General features: G+C 35.6%; 1 protein-coding gene across 6 annotated transcripts in view; it reads right to left on the bottom strand.

Moving 5' to 3' along the window:
* Window positions 1-713: 713 nt before the first annotated feature.
* The window catches only part of LOC142985191 (uncharacterized), a 37,509-nt gene continuing 20,349 nt past the window's right edge, over window positions 714-17,873 (bottom strand). Inside the window, exon 5 of one of the 6 annotated variants that reach the window (XM_076133220.1) lies at window positions 714-1,886. In XM_076133220.1, coding sequence (XP_075989335.1) covers window positions 856-1,886 — 1,031 coding nt within the window. In that variant the 3' untranslated portion in view covers window positions 714-855. Of the gene's footprint in view, window positions 1,887-2,381; window positions 3,396-3,463; window positions 6,737-9,583; window positions 12,318-12,561; window positions 14,117-14,185; window positions 17,533-17,873 lie in introns of those variants that run through there. The other 5 variants (XM_076133221.1, XM_076133215.1, XM_076133216.1 and 2 more) reach the window with 5 other exon arrangements.

Below are 17,873 nucleotides of genomic sequence, written 5' to 3'. Positions count from 1 at the left end.
GTTAAGTAATTCATATCCATACTTAATATTATAAATGCGAAAGTAACTCTGTCTGTCTGCTACTCAATCACGCCTGAACTACTGAACCAATTTGCATGAAATTTGGTATGGAGATATTTTGATACCCGAGAAAGGACATAGGCTATATACCATCACGCTACGACCAAAAAGAGCAGAGTACCAGTAAAAAATGTAACAAAAACGAGGAAAATTTTGATCTATTCTTTCCTATGTGACGCAAGCGAAGTTGCACGTGTCAGCTAGTAAATAATATCATTGTACAACTCACACACGGTCAATTGATTCCAAACTAAGCTGAGCTTGTAGTATGGTAACCAAATAACTGATAAACATACTTATATACTTCTTAATACATACTTATATAGATAAATTAACAATGGAACAGATATTTTTGCTCATATATTATTCAGATAAAGATATTTTGTCCCGGCTGGGATTGGAAACCACCACACGCGGCGTACAGTTATTGCGGCGAGGTGACCACGTTAACCACTGCGCCAAACGTGCTTTCAGCGTCAGGGATTCGATTCCCAGGATCATAATACAATAAAATTTATGTGACCAACAAGATTTTCGGGTTCAGAATAATCACGATAATACTGCATAGTTATAACATAACTTTTTATTAACAAATCGTAATTAAGGACAATTGTAAGGAAACATTTACCTTTATTCATAAAAAAACTAATAAGTAAGTACTGAATATTATCTATTCTGTTATTAAAATCTTAATATACTTTTTAACGTTTCGAAAGAGATACAAACATGCACCTATGTAGTATGTAGTATTCGTATAGACAAAAACGGCACAAATTTTCAAATTTATAATACCTACTAGGTAGTATTTACTTTTGAAATCTTCTCAGGATGGCTACTCTTCATATGAACGACTAAATTCTTTCTCCATCTATAACACTTACTGCAAAACTTACAATCAAATGGTTTAGCATCACTATGCGTAACGGAATGACGTTTCAGTTCCTGAAAATCAAACAATTTCAAGCCACAGACTTCACAAGTTACCGGCCTATCCTTTAAATGGGTTAGAGACTTATGCCTTAACAATTTACTCTTTAAAATAAAGATTTTAGGACACAAATCGCATTTAAATTGGTACTTTTTGTCATCGTGTACTGTAGCCAAATGCAATGCTTTTAAATAACGACTAGATAAAACCATAGAGCAAATATGACACTTCAATTTTTCCGTATTGTGAATTTCTTCGCAATGTTTCAAAAGCGCATGTTTTGAGGGTAAATTAATATCGCAATAATTACAGTTTACAGAGTGAGAATGCACATTTGCCTTATGTAGTTCTATAGAATCTCTATATCTGAATCTTTTACCGCAAACATCACAGACATATTTGATTGACCTTGTGTGAAATTCACTTAAATGGCGGAGTAGCTGCGAGAAAAAAATATAATTTTCACCGCATTCCAAACATTGTAACTTATCATCTGTCAATTTAAACAAATGAAACTGTTTTCTGAACAACGCTTTATCAAATTTTAAATTATGATGTAATAAGTGATCTATAAAATTGTCGAAATTTTCAAAAGTCACGCAACATTTTTTGCAAGAAATATCCGAGACGTCCCATTTTATTCTGGAGCCAACCCCACGTTTTTTCAGCTTCAAAATCTTTTGTACATCATTATTATTATGGGTTTTTGTATGTATTTTAAGTGTAGATATATTTGGGAATATATTATCGCAATAATAACACATGTAGCTGCTATTTCGAAACCATCTGAAAGGCATAATGGTGGAATAATCTAGAAGGATAGCTACTAGTCTTCTGAGTTTTGCCCAAACGTCTGGAATTGTCGCAATCTGAATGAGATTGGATGCCATTTTTTCATCTGAAATGAAAAAATCTCTGGTCAGGGATTGTGAGTCGATTTACACACGTAATATAATCTTAAAGGGCAATTTTGTCAGTTGGATAATGATGTTCTTCAAAAAGGTCAGGTATTACTCGTAACCGGCGGTCCTGTATGACAACATGTATATGAATGTAAATGAAGCAAGGGATGTTTGTAAGGATCGTACCAAGTGACGTTCTTTCGTCTCTGGCTACCCGTATTTTAAGAAAAGGCGTGATTTTAAGAATGTGTTTTATGATGAGCAAGAGTCTTCTCCCGGAATGACGAAAAGGTAAGGCCAAATCCACCACGCTGACATAATGCCGGTTGGAGAGTTTCCCTTTCTCTAATAAGTTAATGCGTTTAGTATTGTTCGTCAAATATAAATCCTATACTTTCTCATTTGCACTTACGTACCAGCTCTACTCCGTTTGAAATCAAATGATCGCGATACTTATTTTATCATAGAAAACGAATAAATATAAAGCTTAATAATTTCACAACAGCATTTATTATTAAATAACATAAAAACAATTCAATGAGTCCTCATATGTATCAACAAAGTTCTCTTCCTTCGAAAAGTTTTGTCACAAAATTCACAAATGTACGGCTTTGTTTCATCATGGCACACTTTATGGCGGTTCAAAGCGTCCACGTTGAAGGCCTTATGGCCGCAGACCTCACACGTACAATTCTTCTCTTTAAAATGCACACGCATTTTATGCTGTACATACTTATTATTCCTTGTAAAAATCTTTGCACATAACTCGCAAACGATTTGATAACTTTTGCAATCGTGAACCAGCGCCATATGACGTTTTTTCAAATATCTATTTCCTAACACTTCAGGGCATAATGGACATTTTAATTTGTCTTTCCTATGTACATTTTCTATATGATTCGCTAAAGAATACTGAGTAGGAAACGTCATATTACAATCTTTGCACGATTTGATACCATGAATTTGTTTCACGTGATTTTCTAAGTTCGTTTTGGCAACGAATCCTTGACCACATATTTCGCATAAGAAATGGTCTGTATGGTATTTATGCTTGTGTAATAATAGTGGGCCGAAGAACCTAAAATATTGTCCACAATCTAAGCAATGCATTGCATCATCAGATAAAGAAAAACAATCGAAAAATTGCGATGTTTCCTTGTCAATAAAAATTCCATGTAAAGCGCCAAGATGGCGGATATACTCTTTGAAATTAGCAATTTGATTTTGACATCTCGAGCACCATAGATCAGAAACGTCAATTTTTATTCTACTTTTTCTGTAAAATGTTCTTAAAATAATTTCTTTTATATTTATTTCTGTGTGTTGGGAATCCGTGTGCTGTTTTAATTTAGAACTTTCTATGAACAAAGATCGGCAGAAAAAGCACATGTATTTGCTTTTGTGCCATCGAAAAGGTAATATAGTGGTACTTTGAAAGATAATTGGTAATATCGTTGCCAGTTGTTCCTTGCGCCGTTCTTCTATTATTTTGCTGTTCGATCGTTCTGAAATAAGAAAATACCGTTTACTGATAGTTCTATTACGCAACATACATAGGTACATATATAATACCTGTTATACTCGAAAGTGTAGGCAGAGGTTTGCAAAGTATTCTCTCTGCTTAGTTTTTAATCAGATGACCGTTTATTTCTTAAGTATTTTTCGATACTGAAGTTTATAGTTGAATAAAACAATTTAAAAAAAGTCTAACTTATTTTATTGTACTTACAAAATACTTTTAAATGAGCAACCGTGTTACACATGTATTGCCCATAATGACAAGCAAATATTATGGCCGAATTTATAAAAATATTTCAATAAATTAAATCAGTTTACGTGTTGCCAAACAACTTGAACGATTTCACTTCATCATAATGAACAATATATATATATTTTTTTCTTTTTTTTAAAGACAACTCCCGCATTAAGATTAGCTTTTAAGTCGCGGAGACTGTTACAAACATACAAACAACGGGCACAAAGAACAACCAGACTCGAAACAATTATTTGTGGATCGCACAAATAATTGTTACATGTGGGAATTCAACCCACGACCTTCAGACGCAATGGTAGCGTTTGCGACCTAAACCACTGCGCCACGGAGGTAGTCATATTTTATTCGACTTGTAAAGTATTGCAGGACGCGACGTCGAGGACTACTTATAGTGCTTCGATCGCTCGATTGTTAGAACAGTCAACCGAGAGTTCTCTGCACTGTGTCTACGTTCAGTTTGATAACACATACTTGTGTTCAAGTTGTTTGACAACATACTGTCCCACTGACGAGTTAAAAAGAGGGGCCAGGAGTTTGTTGGCAGCTCTTCTCATTGGCCCTACCTTCTGAACTGGCGGTAAATTCACTCTCTGTATCATTGACTATCATAAGTGTCAGCACTTGACCTAAATGAATAAATGATTTGATTTTGATGGGCACGAGTCTCTTTAAAAATCAAGAGTTTAGACTTAAACAAACACATTGATCAGGACTTTATATTCCTTCAAGACCTGCGGGCATATTAGGTTTCTCAGTTGACAACAAGCGTACAGTAAACTGATGGTCACTATTCAGTACATTGCTGCTTTGACGTAACGTGTTAATCACTGTAATCTAAAGGAGTAAACAATGTACATCATAGTGACTTTCAATTAGTTGTCAACTGAGATAAGTGACAGCCCTGGTTAACAACTGTCAGACATGTCATTCATCACGATGTTTTCCTTCACCGTTATAACAAGTGATCATTATTTCTAATACACACATCACTTAAAGTTAGTAGTCGGCTAGTTTATGGCTATAGATACTTTTAGTAAATATAATTATAGTTCAACAACTTAGTAGAGATCCTTGCCATTTATAAATCTATATTTTATAAATTATTCTTGATATTTTAAAAAGAAAATTTGCTGTAACAAACAGGCCACCGTCAGCTGCATAAGCTGAGTCACTAATGTCGAACGCGTAACGCGGAACCTTGTATACAAGACTCTCTACTGAGTTGTCGTACTATAAGATGTTATTCATAATTATATAGAATAACTTTTAGTAAATTCACATTGTATCTAATGTGGATGCCAAATGAGATCATGTTCTTCAAATAATTTAAATTAATTTAGTAAGTAAATCCATAACTACAAATTATGAGATAAAAATCCATTATGGCATTTGTCTGTTCTATAAATAAATTAAAACCTAGTAAACGTATTTAAATTTACACACAAAATTTCATCTAAATCGGTCCAGCCGTTTGAGAGTTACAGAAACATACCTACATACAAACATACATTACATCACGCTTGTTCTATCCGGAGGTGTAGGGTAGAAATACATCCACGTTTCGCCATCTATACTAATATTATAAAGCTGAAGAGTTTGTTTGTTTGTTTCAACGCGCTAATCTCAGGAACTACTGGTCTGATTTGAAAAATTCTTTCAGTGTTAGATAGCCCAGTTATCGAGGAAGGTTATAGGTTATATAATATCACGCTAAAGTCATTAGAAGTAGCATCGAAAAATGTTACAAAAACGGGGGAAATTTTGACTCATTCTCAGTGACGCAAGCGAAGTTGCGCGGGTCAGCTAGTTAACAATACGTTACGAAAAATAGGGTACGACTATCAGTTACTTTTTCCCCAACCGAATATTTAAGTTAAGATTATTATAGAGTTTTGTTCATATTGTTTTGTATCGCACTTCCGTGCTTTTTCACAGGACTATTTACAAACCCAGGAGTACTAATAGGACGTACTATAACTCCTGTATAACCCACTTCACTGGGATTTCCGTGCTCATCCCGAACCGTCTTTACAATAGGCCCCATAATTTGCAATTGTTTAGTTGAAGCAGTCACAACCGGACCGAGAGGCTTGTCATGCGTTTTAACATGACGATGCAAAGCATTCTGTCTAGGAAACCTTTTAAAACATATACTACACTCAAATGGTTTATTCGTACTATGTTTAATTTTATGTAGTTGTAATAATTTACGTTCAAAAAACCGATCGCCGCAAATATTACAAATGTAGTTCTTCTCTTTCAAATGAACACGTTTCGTGTGTCTTACTAACATATGGTTGTATCTGAAACTCTTATCACATTTGTCACATTTGAACTCTTGGATATAGTAATCATGTTCTTTAGCCATATGCGTCTCTTTTTGAATAACACTGCCTAAGATTTTACCGCAAATTTTGCATTTTATGTTCTCTGGATCGTGCGAACGTTTTATATGAGCAGCTCGGAGATGTTCGCCAAAAAATGTCTTGCCGCAAATTTGGCAGTCGAAACTCTCGTTTTTGTGTATATGAGCCGAATGATGATTCAAACCTTGACTAGTAGTAAAATGTATACCACAAGATTCACAAATAAATCTCCTTTTAACATGTTCTCTATGAAGGTGTAAGTACAACGTTTTGAAAAACGGAAACTCTTTATCGCAATACAGACATTTGAACTCGTCATCTTTTAATTTCATTTTTATTATATTATCCAAGTTATCTGTGACTATTCTATTATGTTTCCTCAAATGGAAGACTAGATCTTTCAGTTCTATAAATTTCGCAGGACACAGTTTGCATTTAAGATCGGTACAGTCAATTTTCACTAGTAAATTTTTCCGGCAGACATTTTTGTTGACTGTCTGTTTAATCTGCCGTGCTGTTTCGTTCTTGTGGTTTATAAAAGTGTGTGAACGGAGTTCGGACGCGTAGTAAAAGTTAATATTGCAATAAAAACATCTGTATGTGTTTCCGTTTTTCCTAAATGGCATAGCTGTGGTCGTTTCTATAATGTCCGTGATCAAACGACGCGTGTGTCGTCTCTCTTCGTCTCGTATGGGATCCTCTTCGGCTGAAATGTAGAAATATTAGGTGTGTATCTAGTTGTACAATATGAAACGACTATTATACACTATGCAGCGAGTTTGGCTCAAAAATACATGCATAATATAATGTCTATTTGATATAATGTACCTTGAAAAAAAATAGTTTTTTAACCTGTTACTGACCCAATGCTGGGCAAGGGTCTCCTCCCGTAATAAGGGAGGGGTTAGGCTTTGAGTCCACCACGCTAGCCAAGTGTGAGTTGGGTATTTTGCATGCTCTTAACAAATGTCTTTTTCATCACTATATTTTCATTCACCGTTAGAGTAAGTGATAATTAATTCTATTTTATACACACGTTAAGAAAAGTCAAAAATTTTATTAATAAAAACATACCACAAAGTAAAATAATTTCTAAGTTATTGTTAAAATAGAGAGAGATTTATTTTTTCGCTAAATATTAGGTATATGGGACTAACATTGTTAATGGCGAAACGTGTTTTATACACCCCTGCCTACTTATCTACTCCTTCGGGTCTAACAGACATGGCGTTATATTCACATCAGTTAACCTATCTAATAGATAATGACTGTCTATATTCTAACTGATTAACTAACTGACACTTTATAAGACGTATACACTTTATAAGATAACCAGTAATTATCTTTGGACACTTAAAATTAATAAATTCAATGCTTTACTGTCCCACTGCTGGGCAAGGGTCTCTTTTCTGAGTTATAAGGGGCTAGGCCTTGAGTCCACCACGCTGGCCAATTAGCCACTTTATTTAACATACATATACATACATACATACATACACATTCAAAAATCACGTTTTTCTTCCATGTAGACAGTGACTAGAACCACTTGGTACGATCCTTACAAACTTCACATGTTGTCATACAGGACCGCCGGTTACGAGTAGCTCTTGACTTAGCAAGACATCACCGATATGATCTATGTATATCATTCTTTGGCGTCCCCTCCCGGCGTTTCCATTTACAACACAGTAAATTTTCCTTAAAATTAAATTTAACCCATATTAATGTCCCACTGCTGCAAGGGTCTCCTTCCGAAATTAGTGAGGGGTTAGGCCTTGAGTTCACCATGCTAGCCAAGTGGGGCTTTACATACCTTCAAGAACTGTTCTAAAGAACTCTCAGGCATGCAAGGTTGCATCACGATGGTTTCCTTCACCGTTGGAACAAGTAATTATTTCTAATACACACATAACTTGGAAAGTCATTGGTGTGTTGCCTCGAGTTCCAACCTGCAACCTTGCGTGAAAGGTATCAACTTATATCACTCGACTATCACTGCTCTCACTACACGTCTTCATTTACTTTATCTGATAAAAACGGGTTGTCAATTCCTCCTTTTTGATGTACATTCTTAATATGTTTCATCATAGTCTTTTTATCTTTATACGCTTTGTCACAAACGGTACACTGAAACTTCCTTTCTTCTATATGCACAGATTTATGCATGTCCAAAGAACACCACTGCACGAACGATTTGCCGCAAACTTGACAGACGTACCGTCGATCGTTATTGTGGATTCTCATGTGCAATTTTAATGCTTCTTTCCTCGCAAACCTGCTGTTGCACGTCTCACATTCAAACGGTTTAGTACCAAGATGACTGACTTTATGCAAATTTAAATAATGAGTATCGAAGAAAACTTTTCCGCAGATATCGCAAGTGACATTTTTTTCCCTATAATGTACGTTTTTTATATGCCTTGTTAATGTAGGTTTTGAAGCAAATTGTTTTGAACAAAAGTCACATTCGAAACCTTTACAGTGGACTGTCTTAAGATGGTTATCTCTGAGTAATTTAGATTCGAATCTCATGTCACATAAGTAACAAGGTTTACAACTACCAATTTCGTGTTTCAATAACTCTGTTTGGTTCGCATATGTACCGCCACAATTTTGACAAGTGACGTGTGTTGCTGTTTTAACGTGGTCTAAAAGATCCTCAAAAATGTCGAACTCCTTCCGACAAGAATCGCATTGTATTATTTTATCCGTCAATTTGAAACTTAAAACGTTATCGAAAATCTCTTTAGGTATAACTTCATCATGTTTCCTTTCAAAATGGAGGCACAAATCGTCCAAGTCTTTGATCTCTTGATCACAGTTTCTACAGTAAAAAAATTGTATGTCTATAAGTAATTTTTCTGCAATGTCAAATTCAGACCATATTCTTAAGCATTCGATAAAATCTATCACTCTGTGTTCAATGTCATTATGTTCTCTGAACATATATATGTTCTTAAACGTACTATCACAGTAAAAACACAGGTATATTTCGTCTTTCCTCCTAAACGGAACGGCTGTGGATTTCTGCAGTATTGTGATTAAATAAGACTTTATCTTTGAGCTATCCATCTTTGGTTTTAGGATGTAATGTTCCGTAATTGTCACTGGTCCGTCTGAAAAGCGAAAAAAAAAGGTTTCATGTAGTTTTCTTCTTAATAAAGAAGTCCATTTGCCTGTCTTGGCTTATAGGAGTCGGTAGAATTATTTGTAAAATAAAAATTGTTGGCAGTGGTAAAGACATACATATTTGAAACTGTAACACATAAAAAACGCATTTTTCCCATAAGGGAAAGCAGAGACCAAAATACACTACTTGGTACGATCCTTACAAACTTCCCTTGCCTCATTCACATCCATACATGTTGTCATACAGGACCGCCGGTTACGAGTACCACCTGACCTTTTTACAAGACATCACCGATATAATTTGTGTATGTCTTTCTAGAACGTCCCCTCCCAGCGTTTCCATTTACGGATCTAATTTTAATCATGCGGCATCTGCAGATTAGTTGGTACTTAAGTTGCTAGATTACGATAAGTTAGGTCATAAATAAAAGGCACATGAAATCACATTTATACTCTATTTCAGTTAATTTACCGTACTTACATACATTTCGACTGAAAACCGATATGGTTTAGACACCTATACATACATTATATAAATATATACTATTGCCCGATTTCTGAGGCACATTTAGCGGTAGTTTATCTATGCAAACTGTCATGTTTATATGAGCTTAAACGCTATTGAATAGATAAACTACCGCTAAATGTAGGTACCTCAGAAACCGTTGAAAAATGCGTATTTAAAATTATAAAATTACATTACATAATTTTTATACTTGCATATTTATTATATAATAGATTACGGGAATTAACGCGAACACGCATTTCTCAGTCAGCCTGCGACCACGGCGAGTGCAACCTGCGCCGAAACGTCAGGCATTTCAAGGTAAAATGCGTGTTCGCGTTAATTCCCGTATTCTATTATACATTACATTAATATAGTTATTTTAAAGCTAAAGAGATATTTTCTTCTCCAATCTCGGAAACTACTAGTCTTATTTGAAAAGGAACCTTGCCTTTAACAACTCTTTTACGATAGTCAACAATCAAAGGAAGCAGACTATTTACCATAAAATCAAATACTCATAGTTTATTTTTCAAATACGGTACAGTAGTTTCGGAGATTTACCCCTAACAAAATGAACTAACAAAATCGCAATTCTCTCTTATTAATTGTACACATTTGTATCTACAGATACATACATAAATTAAATCTTGCCTTATGCCCATTAGATGTAGGCAGAGACAGAAAAAACCACTTGCTACGATCCTTACAAACATAACAAATATATTTGTGCTTCTAATACCTTATTCTACAATTATTGTGCGATAACAAACTGCATTTGTGTATGCGACTGAAGCAGCCTTGAGTTCGAATCCCATGTCAAAAAGTTATCTCTGTCATTAGGAAGTTGAGATTGTAGACCTCCGTGCCTCGGAGAGCACGTAAAGCAGTCCTGCGTCTGACCTCTCACTGGTCGTGTTCGTCACACCGGACTATGAGAGTGATGTAATAGAGAGTGTACCTGTGTATTGTACACACGACACTATAAACAAACTCCTTTATAGTTCTAATGGAACTGGCCGAAGTAGCCACTTTAAACTATAGTCTCACTTAATATACTATAATATTATATAATAGACTATAGTTTAAGAAAAGAAGAGCCTTAGCATGCACGCGTTATCTTTATTAAATTTAAGAATTCTGTGTATTTCAAAACAAAGTATCTGTATCAAACAGGCCACCGTCAGCTGTATAAGCCGAGTCACTGATGTTATAAATTGGGTAGTTGACTGGGTTAACGAAAAATTATTAAACTTGTACTCGTAAAAGTTTCATCTAAAATACTCAAGCTTTGTTATTTTCGTAAATAATTTTGAAATTGTAATAAATTATAGACTGAAACATTTTATTAGACACTCATTTGATACCAACGACAATACGAAACTGACCTAAAAACTGTATTTCTATACTAAAATGTTTTTGACGTTTCATAAAGAGTAGCTAATTTGACTGGTAGTCAAGTACCTAATTCAGAATTTTGAATACCTCTGACAGTCGCAAACCAATACTCTCTACTAAGTTATTTGACTGAAAATTCTGACTGAATATCCGTTAGAAGGACATTACTGTGCCACATAAGGGTTTTCATAATGCAATACAGGGCCTTGAGGATTCTTATGCATCCTAGCAATATGTGCTTTCATAATCTTTTTAGTAGTAAACGCTTTATCACACGAATCACACTTAAAATTCTTTTCCCCACTATGCTTATACATATGGTTTTTTAAACGATTGCTGCTGAAGGCTTTCCATCCACATTCCACACAAATATGATCACGCACTTTCAAATGAGTATCTCGTAAATGAGTCATCATCATACTACGAAACACAAACGTTTTAGGACAATGCAGACATTTGATTTCTTGCCGATTTTTGTGCTCAGACGCCATATGCCGTGACCGTTTATAATGACTCTGAAAAGTCTGGGAACAGACTAAACATTTGTATTTCTTATCCAAATCGTGTTGATTTTTCTGATGAGTACGCAGTTTGGATTTGGTTTCGAACTTTTCGCCACATTCTGGGCAAAGGAGACCTGTATTTTCGTGCACCGTTTTCACATGAAGTCGTAGTAAAGTTGAATCTTTGAAATGCTGCCCGCAAACCTCACATAGAATAGGCGAAGTACCTTTATGCTCCCTATTAGTATGATAAAGAAGTGGTCCGAAAGTATAAAACGTAGCACCACAAGTCACACAGCTGACGGAAAACGTATCCAATTTGAAAGCGACCATACAAATGCCTATATTCTTATTGTATTCGACGCCATGTTTGTCCACCAAATGGTCTATTAGATCGTACAAATCATTGATTTCTTCTGGACATAATTTGCAAGATATGTTTGACACATCGATGTAGACGACAGACTCCCAGTAATTGTTCATTGCTTGTTCTTTAATCAGGTCTGAGGTATGTTCTGCTTGGTGTTCCTTCAATTCAGCCGCTTGTTGGAATATTTCGTAGCAATAGAAACATCTATAGGAGCTTTTTAACCATCGGAAAGGCATGACCGTGGATTTAACTAAGACCTGTATAACGTTGTCTCTCATTATCTGTCGTTTTTCCTTCGAAGTTAGTGTTTTTGGACATGGTGGGGGGGTGATAAAGTCTTCTTCTGGTTCTGTGTTCTTTGCCTGGCTGCCCCTAGGTTCTCCTGTAAGTAAAACAGGTGGTTTAAACTAGAGGCAGCCATTTTCATGCAATTATAAATAAAATCAGCCAAGTGCGATTCGAACTCGTGCGCGAAATGTTCCATATCATCCATATTTTTCAAGCTTATTAATAAATACATATGAGATGAATATTAAAAGAGTATCCTTGTTGCCGCTAAGCATATTTAGAGGAGGGGGGGGGGGGGGGGTTACACACAATGAAGTTGTATTGTATGGAACCCCCTTTAAATATTTATGATCCGGTTTTTAACATTCAGGCGCAGAACCCTTAAAAAAATACTATAAGGATGTAAGTGAAGCAAGAGAAGTTTGTAAGGATCGTACGATTCGAACCAAGTGGCGTTATATGGTCTCTGCCAACCTATGGGAAGGAGGCATGATTTTATGTATATAACTATGTATGTGTATCTAGTAGAAAAAAAATGCATATTGATAAAATTGTTTATTGAAATAATAAATATAAATATTTAGATTAAAAGTCGGTTGAACTACTCAGAAGTAAACCGTTAAGCGACTTGCATGAAAAATCTGTCTCATAACTCCTTATCTACAGGTAGTAACACTAGCAGTATAATCAACTCATACAGTCAATGCAAAATTATAATATTACTACGGTATCGTGACATTTAAAATATTCACCGCGAATCAGGGATAGATTAGATAAAAACGAAGATTAGATCTTTCTTGGGCCACTTTCTTCTCTAATCTTCCCCAACATGATCCTGCAATTCATGACTCTTCAACGCATCGAAACTAGTAAAACCTTTTCTACAAATTCGACAAACTCGCCCCGAAACGCCTGAATGCACTTTCATATGGACTCTTAAGTTACTAGACCGGCGGAACATCCTCTCACAAATACTACAACAGTAATCTTTTACTCCATAATGCTTTCTTTTATGTAAGGTCACTAACCATTTGATCCCCGCCTTATAGTCGCACAAATCGCATTCATACTTTAAATTAGAATGCTGTGTTTGATAATGCATCACCATCGCTCCCTTCGTGGTACAAACCTTAGGGCAATGCTCGCACTTAATTTTATACTTTTCAACATTATGCACATTACCTAAATGGACTTTTAATTGATACGAATTCTCGAACTTAGCACTGCATAGATTACAATGGTAAAACTTCGAAAAACCGTGAAATCTTTGCTTGTGTTTTTCCAAATGGTTGGAAATACGAAATGTTTTGCCACAAATTGTACATCTGTAGCCTATATGCGTATTATTTATGTGCCTTTTGAGGCGTATCTGATTGATGAAGCTCAACCCGCAGATTTGGCAGACAGACGAATGGTCCACATGGTCTCGATGCATATGCCAGATCATGGACGTAAAATTATCATATACGTTATCGCAAAGAACGCATTTCATCAAATCATTATTTAGCTTGAAAGGGAACACGCATTCCCCTGCATTGAATTCGAAATTTTCTTCGTGGACCAGCATAATATGGGATATAAGTTCTTTCAAATCGTCGATTGGTGTATTCGGACACATTTTACAAGCAATTCCTTCGATATCAACTTTGATTGGAACATCTTTGGAGATAATTCTTTTAGGAATAAAGGTTTTTAAGTCAACAATATGTTTTTTTGTGTGTTCTTTGAGTACGTCGCAGTCCTTCATGGATTTTTTGCAGTAAAAACACTTGTATCCTTGCGTGTGCCAATGGAAAGGTGTCACTTTCCCATAGTGAAGGACTAGGAGAATGTTTCTTCGTATTTTTGTGAGTCGTTCAAGGTAGGATTCTTCTTCTGTTCGGGTTTTTCGGCCTGCAAAGAGAAGAGTCTGTTTACGCTTCTCTTTTGCGATGTGTAGTAAAAAATAATATTAAATATGGTACCATATATACATGTCGTTTCTTATCAGAAGGTGAAGGTAGAGTTGTATGAAACATTTCGTTTAAGTTTTATGTAATAGGGGCGCAAGCTTATTGACATATACTACGATAGTTACAAAGCTCTGGGCTACCGTTGAGAAATAATCTAATATAAATTAGAAAAGACCAATAGTACGTTGCCTCTCCCGGGGAGTCGAACCCAAGGTCTTACTATCACTCTGATACACTACCGATCACACCACAGAAACTTGCGCTGCAAGTAGCTTGCCTAAACATCGCACGACTTTTGAGCTAACTCGAAATGAGCATGCTGATTATTATCAATTTTCCACAACCGTACTAGCTAGCAATTGCCCAATAGTGGTATGCTTTCGTGCTAGTTTCGAGCATATTGTATTTTGCGCTACTTACTTTAGGTTATAGGCAAGTTAAAGAAATAATAATATTCAAAAGTACTTAAGTATTTTTATTTACTTTTAATTGAGTACAAAATACATGATGGATACGTCTATGTATCTTTAATTTTACAGTATTATTATTTACATGACTATAGTATAGATAAATCATGATAAGGCTTTCTACTAAGTTATTGGACTGTACTATACTTTCGACCGACCTAAGCCACCAAGGTCAGCGTAGAAAGAAAGCCTTAGGCAAGGTTCATATCTGACGGAACATACGTCGCGTATTATTACGCGCAACGCCAGAACAGACAAATGTATAGAAAAACACTCGACCGTTCACACTCAACCGATGATGCGTCGGTGCGAAGCCCATACAAATTAAGTTACGCCCGACGCATCTTCCGTCAGATATGAACCTTCCCTAAAGCCCAATGCAAACTACATTATTATCTAAGTTATGCAATGTTTTGTCTTACAATTACTTACTTACAATTTTTGTAAATTTATATGAATAAATCATATACATTTTCAAAAATTGTAAGTGACAAAACACTGTATAACTAATCAGATCCCCAACCCGCACTTTGCCAGGGTGGTGGACTGTAGGCCTAACCCCCTCCCCCTTGTTTGGGAGGAGACCCTTGCCTTGCAGCAACGGGTTAAAAAAAGACACTAATCAGAGCTTACACCACGTTTAAATTATAAGACATATTATTATAGCCTTTTTAATGAACGCATATCTATACGATCTTTATCACACAAACTTAAAGAAACACCATAATCTTTTGGTTACAAATATATTATTTACAGACACTATCTATGTAAAAATCTATATCATTCATTTTGAATAATTCAAGGCAATAAAATTATAGTCTCATTTTAGATATTGAGCAACATTTAATGAGAATCATAGCCCCGTTTTCACTACCTCTGTATAAGTGCTAGATAGCTTAGCTAGTGGAATAACTAACATAAATTGAGTAGTTGACTGTTAACGAAAAATTATTAAACTTGTACTCGTAAAAGGTTCATCTAAAATGCTCAGACTATGTCATTTTTTCGTAAATAATGTTGAACTTGTAATTATTACAGACTGAAACATTTTATTAGGCACTCATTTGATAGCAAGGAAAATACGAAACTGTGACCTCACAAACCGTACTTCTATACTAAAATGTGTTTTTGACATTTCATAAAGAGTAGTTGATTTGACTGGTAGTCAACTACCCTATTCCCGCACTTTATCTTACGGATTGTTAGATCTATTATCAATATTACATTTAAACCTTCTGCCGTATCAGAAAGTACCAATGATATGAAACTCACCAACCGACATACGCAACTGACATCAGTGTAAGAGAAATTGAAGCCTTACTTTAAAATTAGATCACCGTGTGTGAGTCCAAACATATTTATTAAGTCTATTCTACCTAACTATACAATTCATCATTGTCCGAACAATCTTCAATATATTCCCCCCCTTCCCCATAGTACTGATCAGCTCCTACCACAGGCAAGTCTTCATCTCTCAACCACTGGTGAATTATAGTCGACGTCCCATTAGTCGCATCTACCACTATACAAAGACCATCGTTAGCGGACGACTGTTCAATATTAGATACTGTTGCTTCTCCATTATATTCTGCTTCATTTTCTGGTAAATCATCTTGTGTTTTTATATCATTTTCTTCGTTTATACAACCTTCGTCTTTTGCAGAGGAAGGCTGTTCGTTTAATCATTGAATGTACTGGCCAGCCACTTGGGTCTCCAGTTCGTCTTGTATAATCTCCATTTGTACCATCTCATTGTCATCGATTTCATCAATTCTGGATTCCTCAAACTGACTATGTCTGTTTCGTAGATGCATTTTTAAATTCGTCTGATGTGCAAACGCTTTATTGCAGACAGAGCATACGAATTCTTTTTCCCTAGTGTGTAGAACAGAATGGGAGTTCAAATTACTGCGCTTGGAGAATTTCTTACCACAGACGGAACATACGAACTTTTTATCACCGTTGTGTTTCACCATATGTAATTTAACGTCGTAAGAACCGAAAAATTTGTCCCCACAAACCTCACATTCAACATTTTTCTCCCTCAAATGCACTCTTCTCATATGCCGCGACATTATAGACTCCTGTGGATAAACTTTCGGGCAATAAGGACATTTGATTTTTAGCTCTTCGACGCCATGAACGTTTGCTAAATGTAGTTTCTTCAAATATGGAGATTTGAAAGTCTCTGGGCAGTGGGGACATGTGGACAAATTTACCAAATGCACGTTCTTTTCGTGTAGAATCTTTTTGGATAATGTCGCAAGACTAATACCGCAGTACTCACAAGTATAGCCTCCTTCTCTATGATAGTATCTGTAGTGCATTTTCAAATGATTCTCTCCTTGGAAACTGGTTCCACAAACATCACACATGTAGTGATGAGATAGATGATGTTTATTTGCATGTCGTAATAGGTACTCAAAGAAAACGAATTTCATGTTACAAGTGGGACAGGTGGGTTGGTCTTTATCTAATTTGAAAGGTAGTAAGCAGTTGGGTACGCTCACATCGTACTCAGCATCGTGAGCGATGATCAAATGATGTATCAATTCTTCTAAGCTCGTTACAGCTTGGGGACAAAGTTTGCAGGAGATTCCAGTAACATCAATTTTTATTGCAGCGTCTTTATTCCTATTATTTTTTGTTCTATCGAAGACAACAAGTTCTAGATTGGCAAATTGGTGTACATTTGCTGTATGCTGTCGTAACAAACTTGGATCTTTGGTCGTTTCATTGCAGTAAAAGCATCTGTATTTTCCCTTGTGCCACATAAAAGGTGTAACATTACTATATTGTAGTACATATTCCACATTACGTCTCTTTAACACAAGCTTACGTGCGATCTCCATTTTCTTATATTTGTCCTCCACAGTATCGAATTTTGAACCTGAAAATAAATTTTCAGCTTTACTTTTCTTTCTTTTCCCTTTTCTCTCCAGATTTCTGTTTTGGAATTTTTTGCTGATCGCGAAGTGGTATATTGGTAAATATATTTAAGTGTTAGATGGTAAAGAGTTTCCTATGTTATATATGTTTTTCTGTATGGGTAGGTATTAGGTTTTTAGAGGCTTATTAAGACTGGCAGCAGTGTAACCTGCGCCGAAACGACAATCAATCCTAAGTAAATAAAGTACATAGCATGTTTATGTTAAATTCTGTGTGACAGATACATAGTATACGAGAGAATTTTCTAACATTTTACGATTTATTTTGGTTAGGCATTATCGA

This window comes from Anticarsia gemmatalis, chromosome 29, assembly GCF_050436995.1.
Source record: "Anticarsia gemmatalis isolate Benzon Research Colony breed Stoneville strain chromosome 29, ilAntGemm2 primary, whole genome shotgun sequence".
Lineage (NCBI taxonomy): Eukaryota > Metazoa > Arthropoda > Insecta > Lepidoptera > Erebidae > Anticarsia > Anticarsia gemmatalis.
The sequence above is the reverse complement of the archived record's forward strand: the minus strand, read 5'-3'. Positions and strand labels throughout refer to the sequence as shown.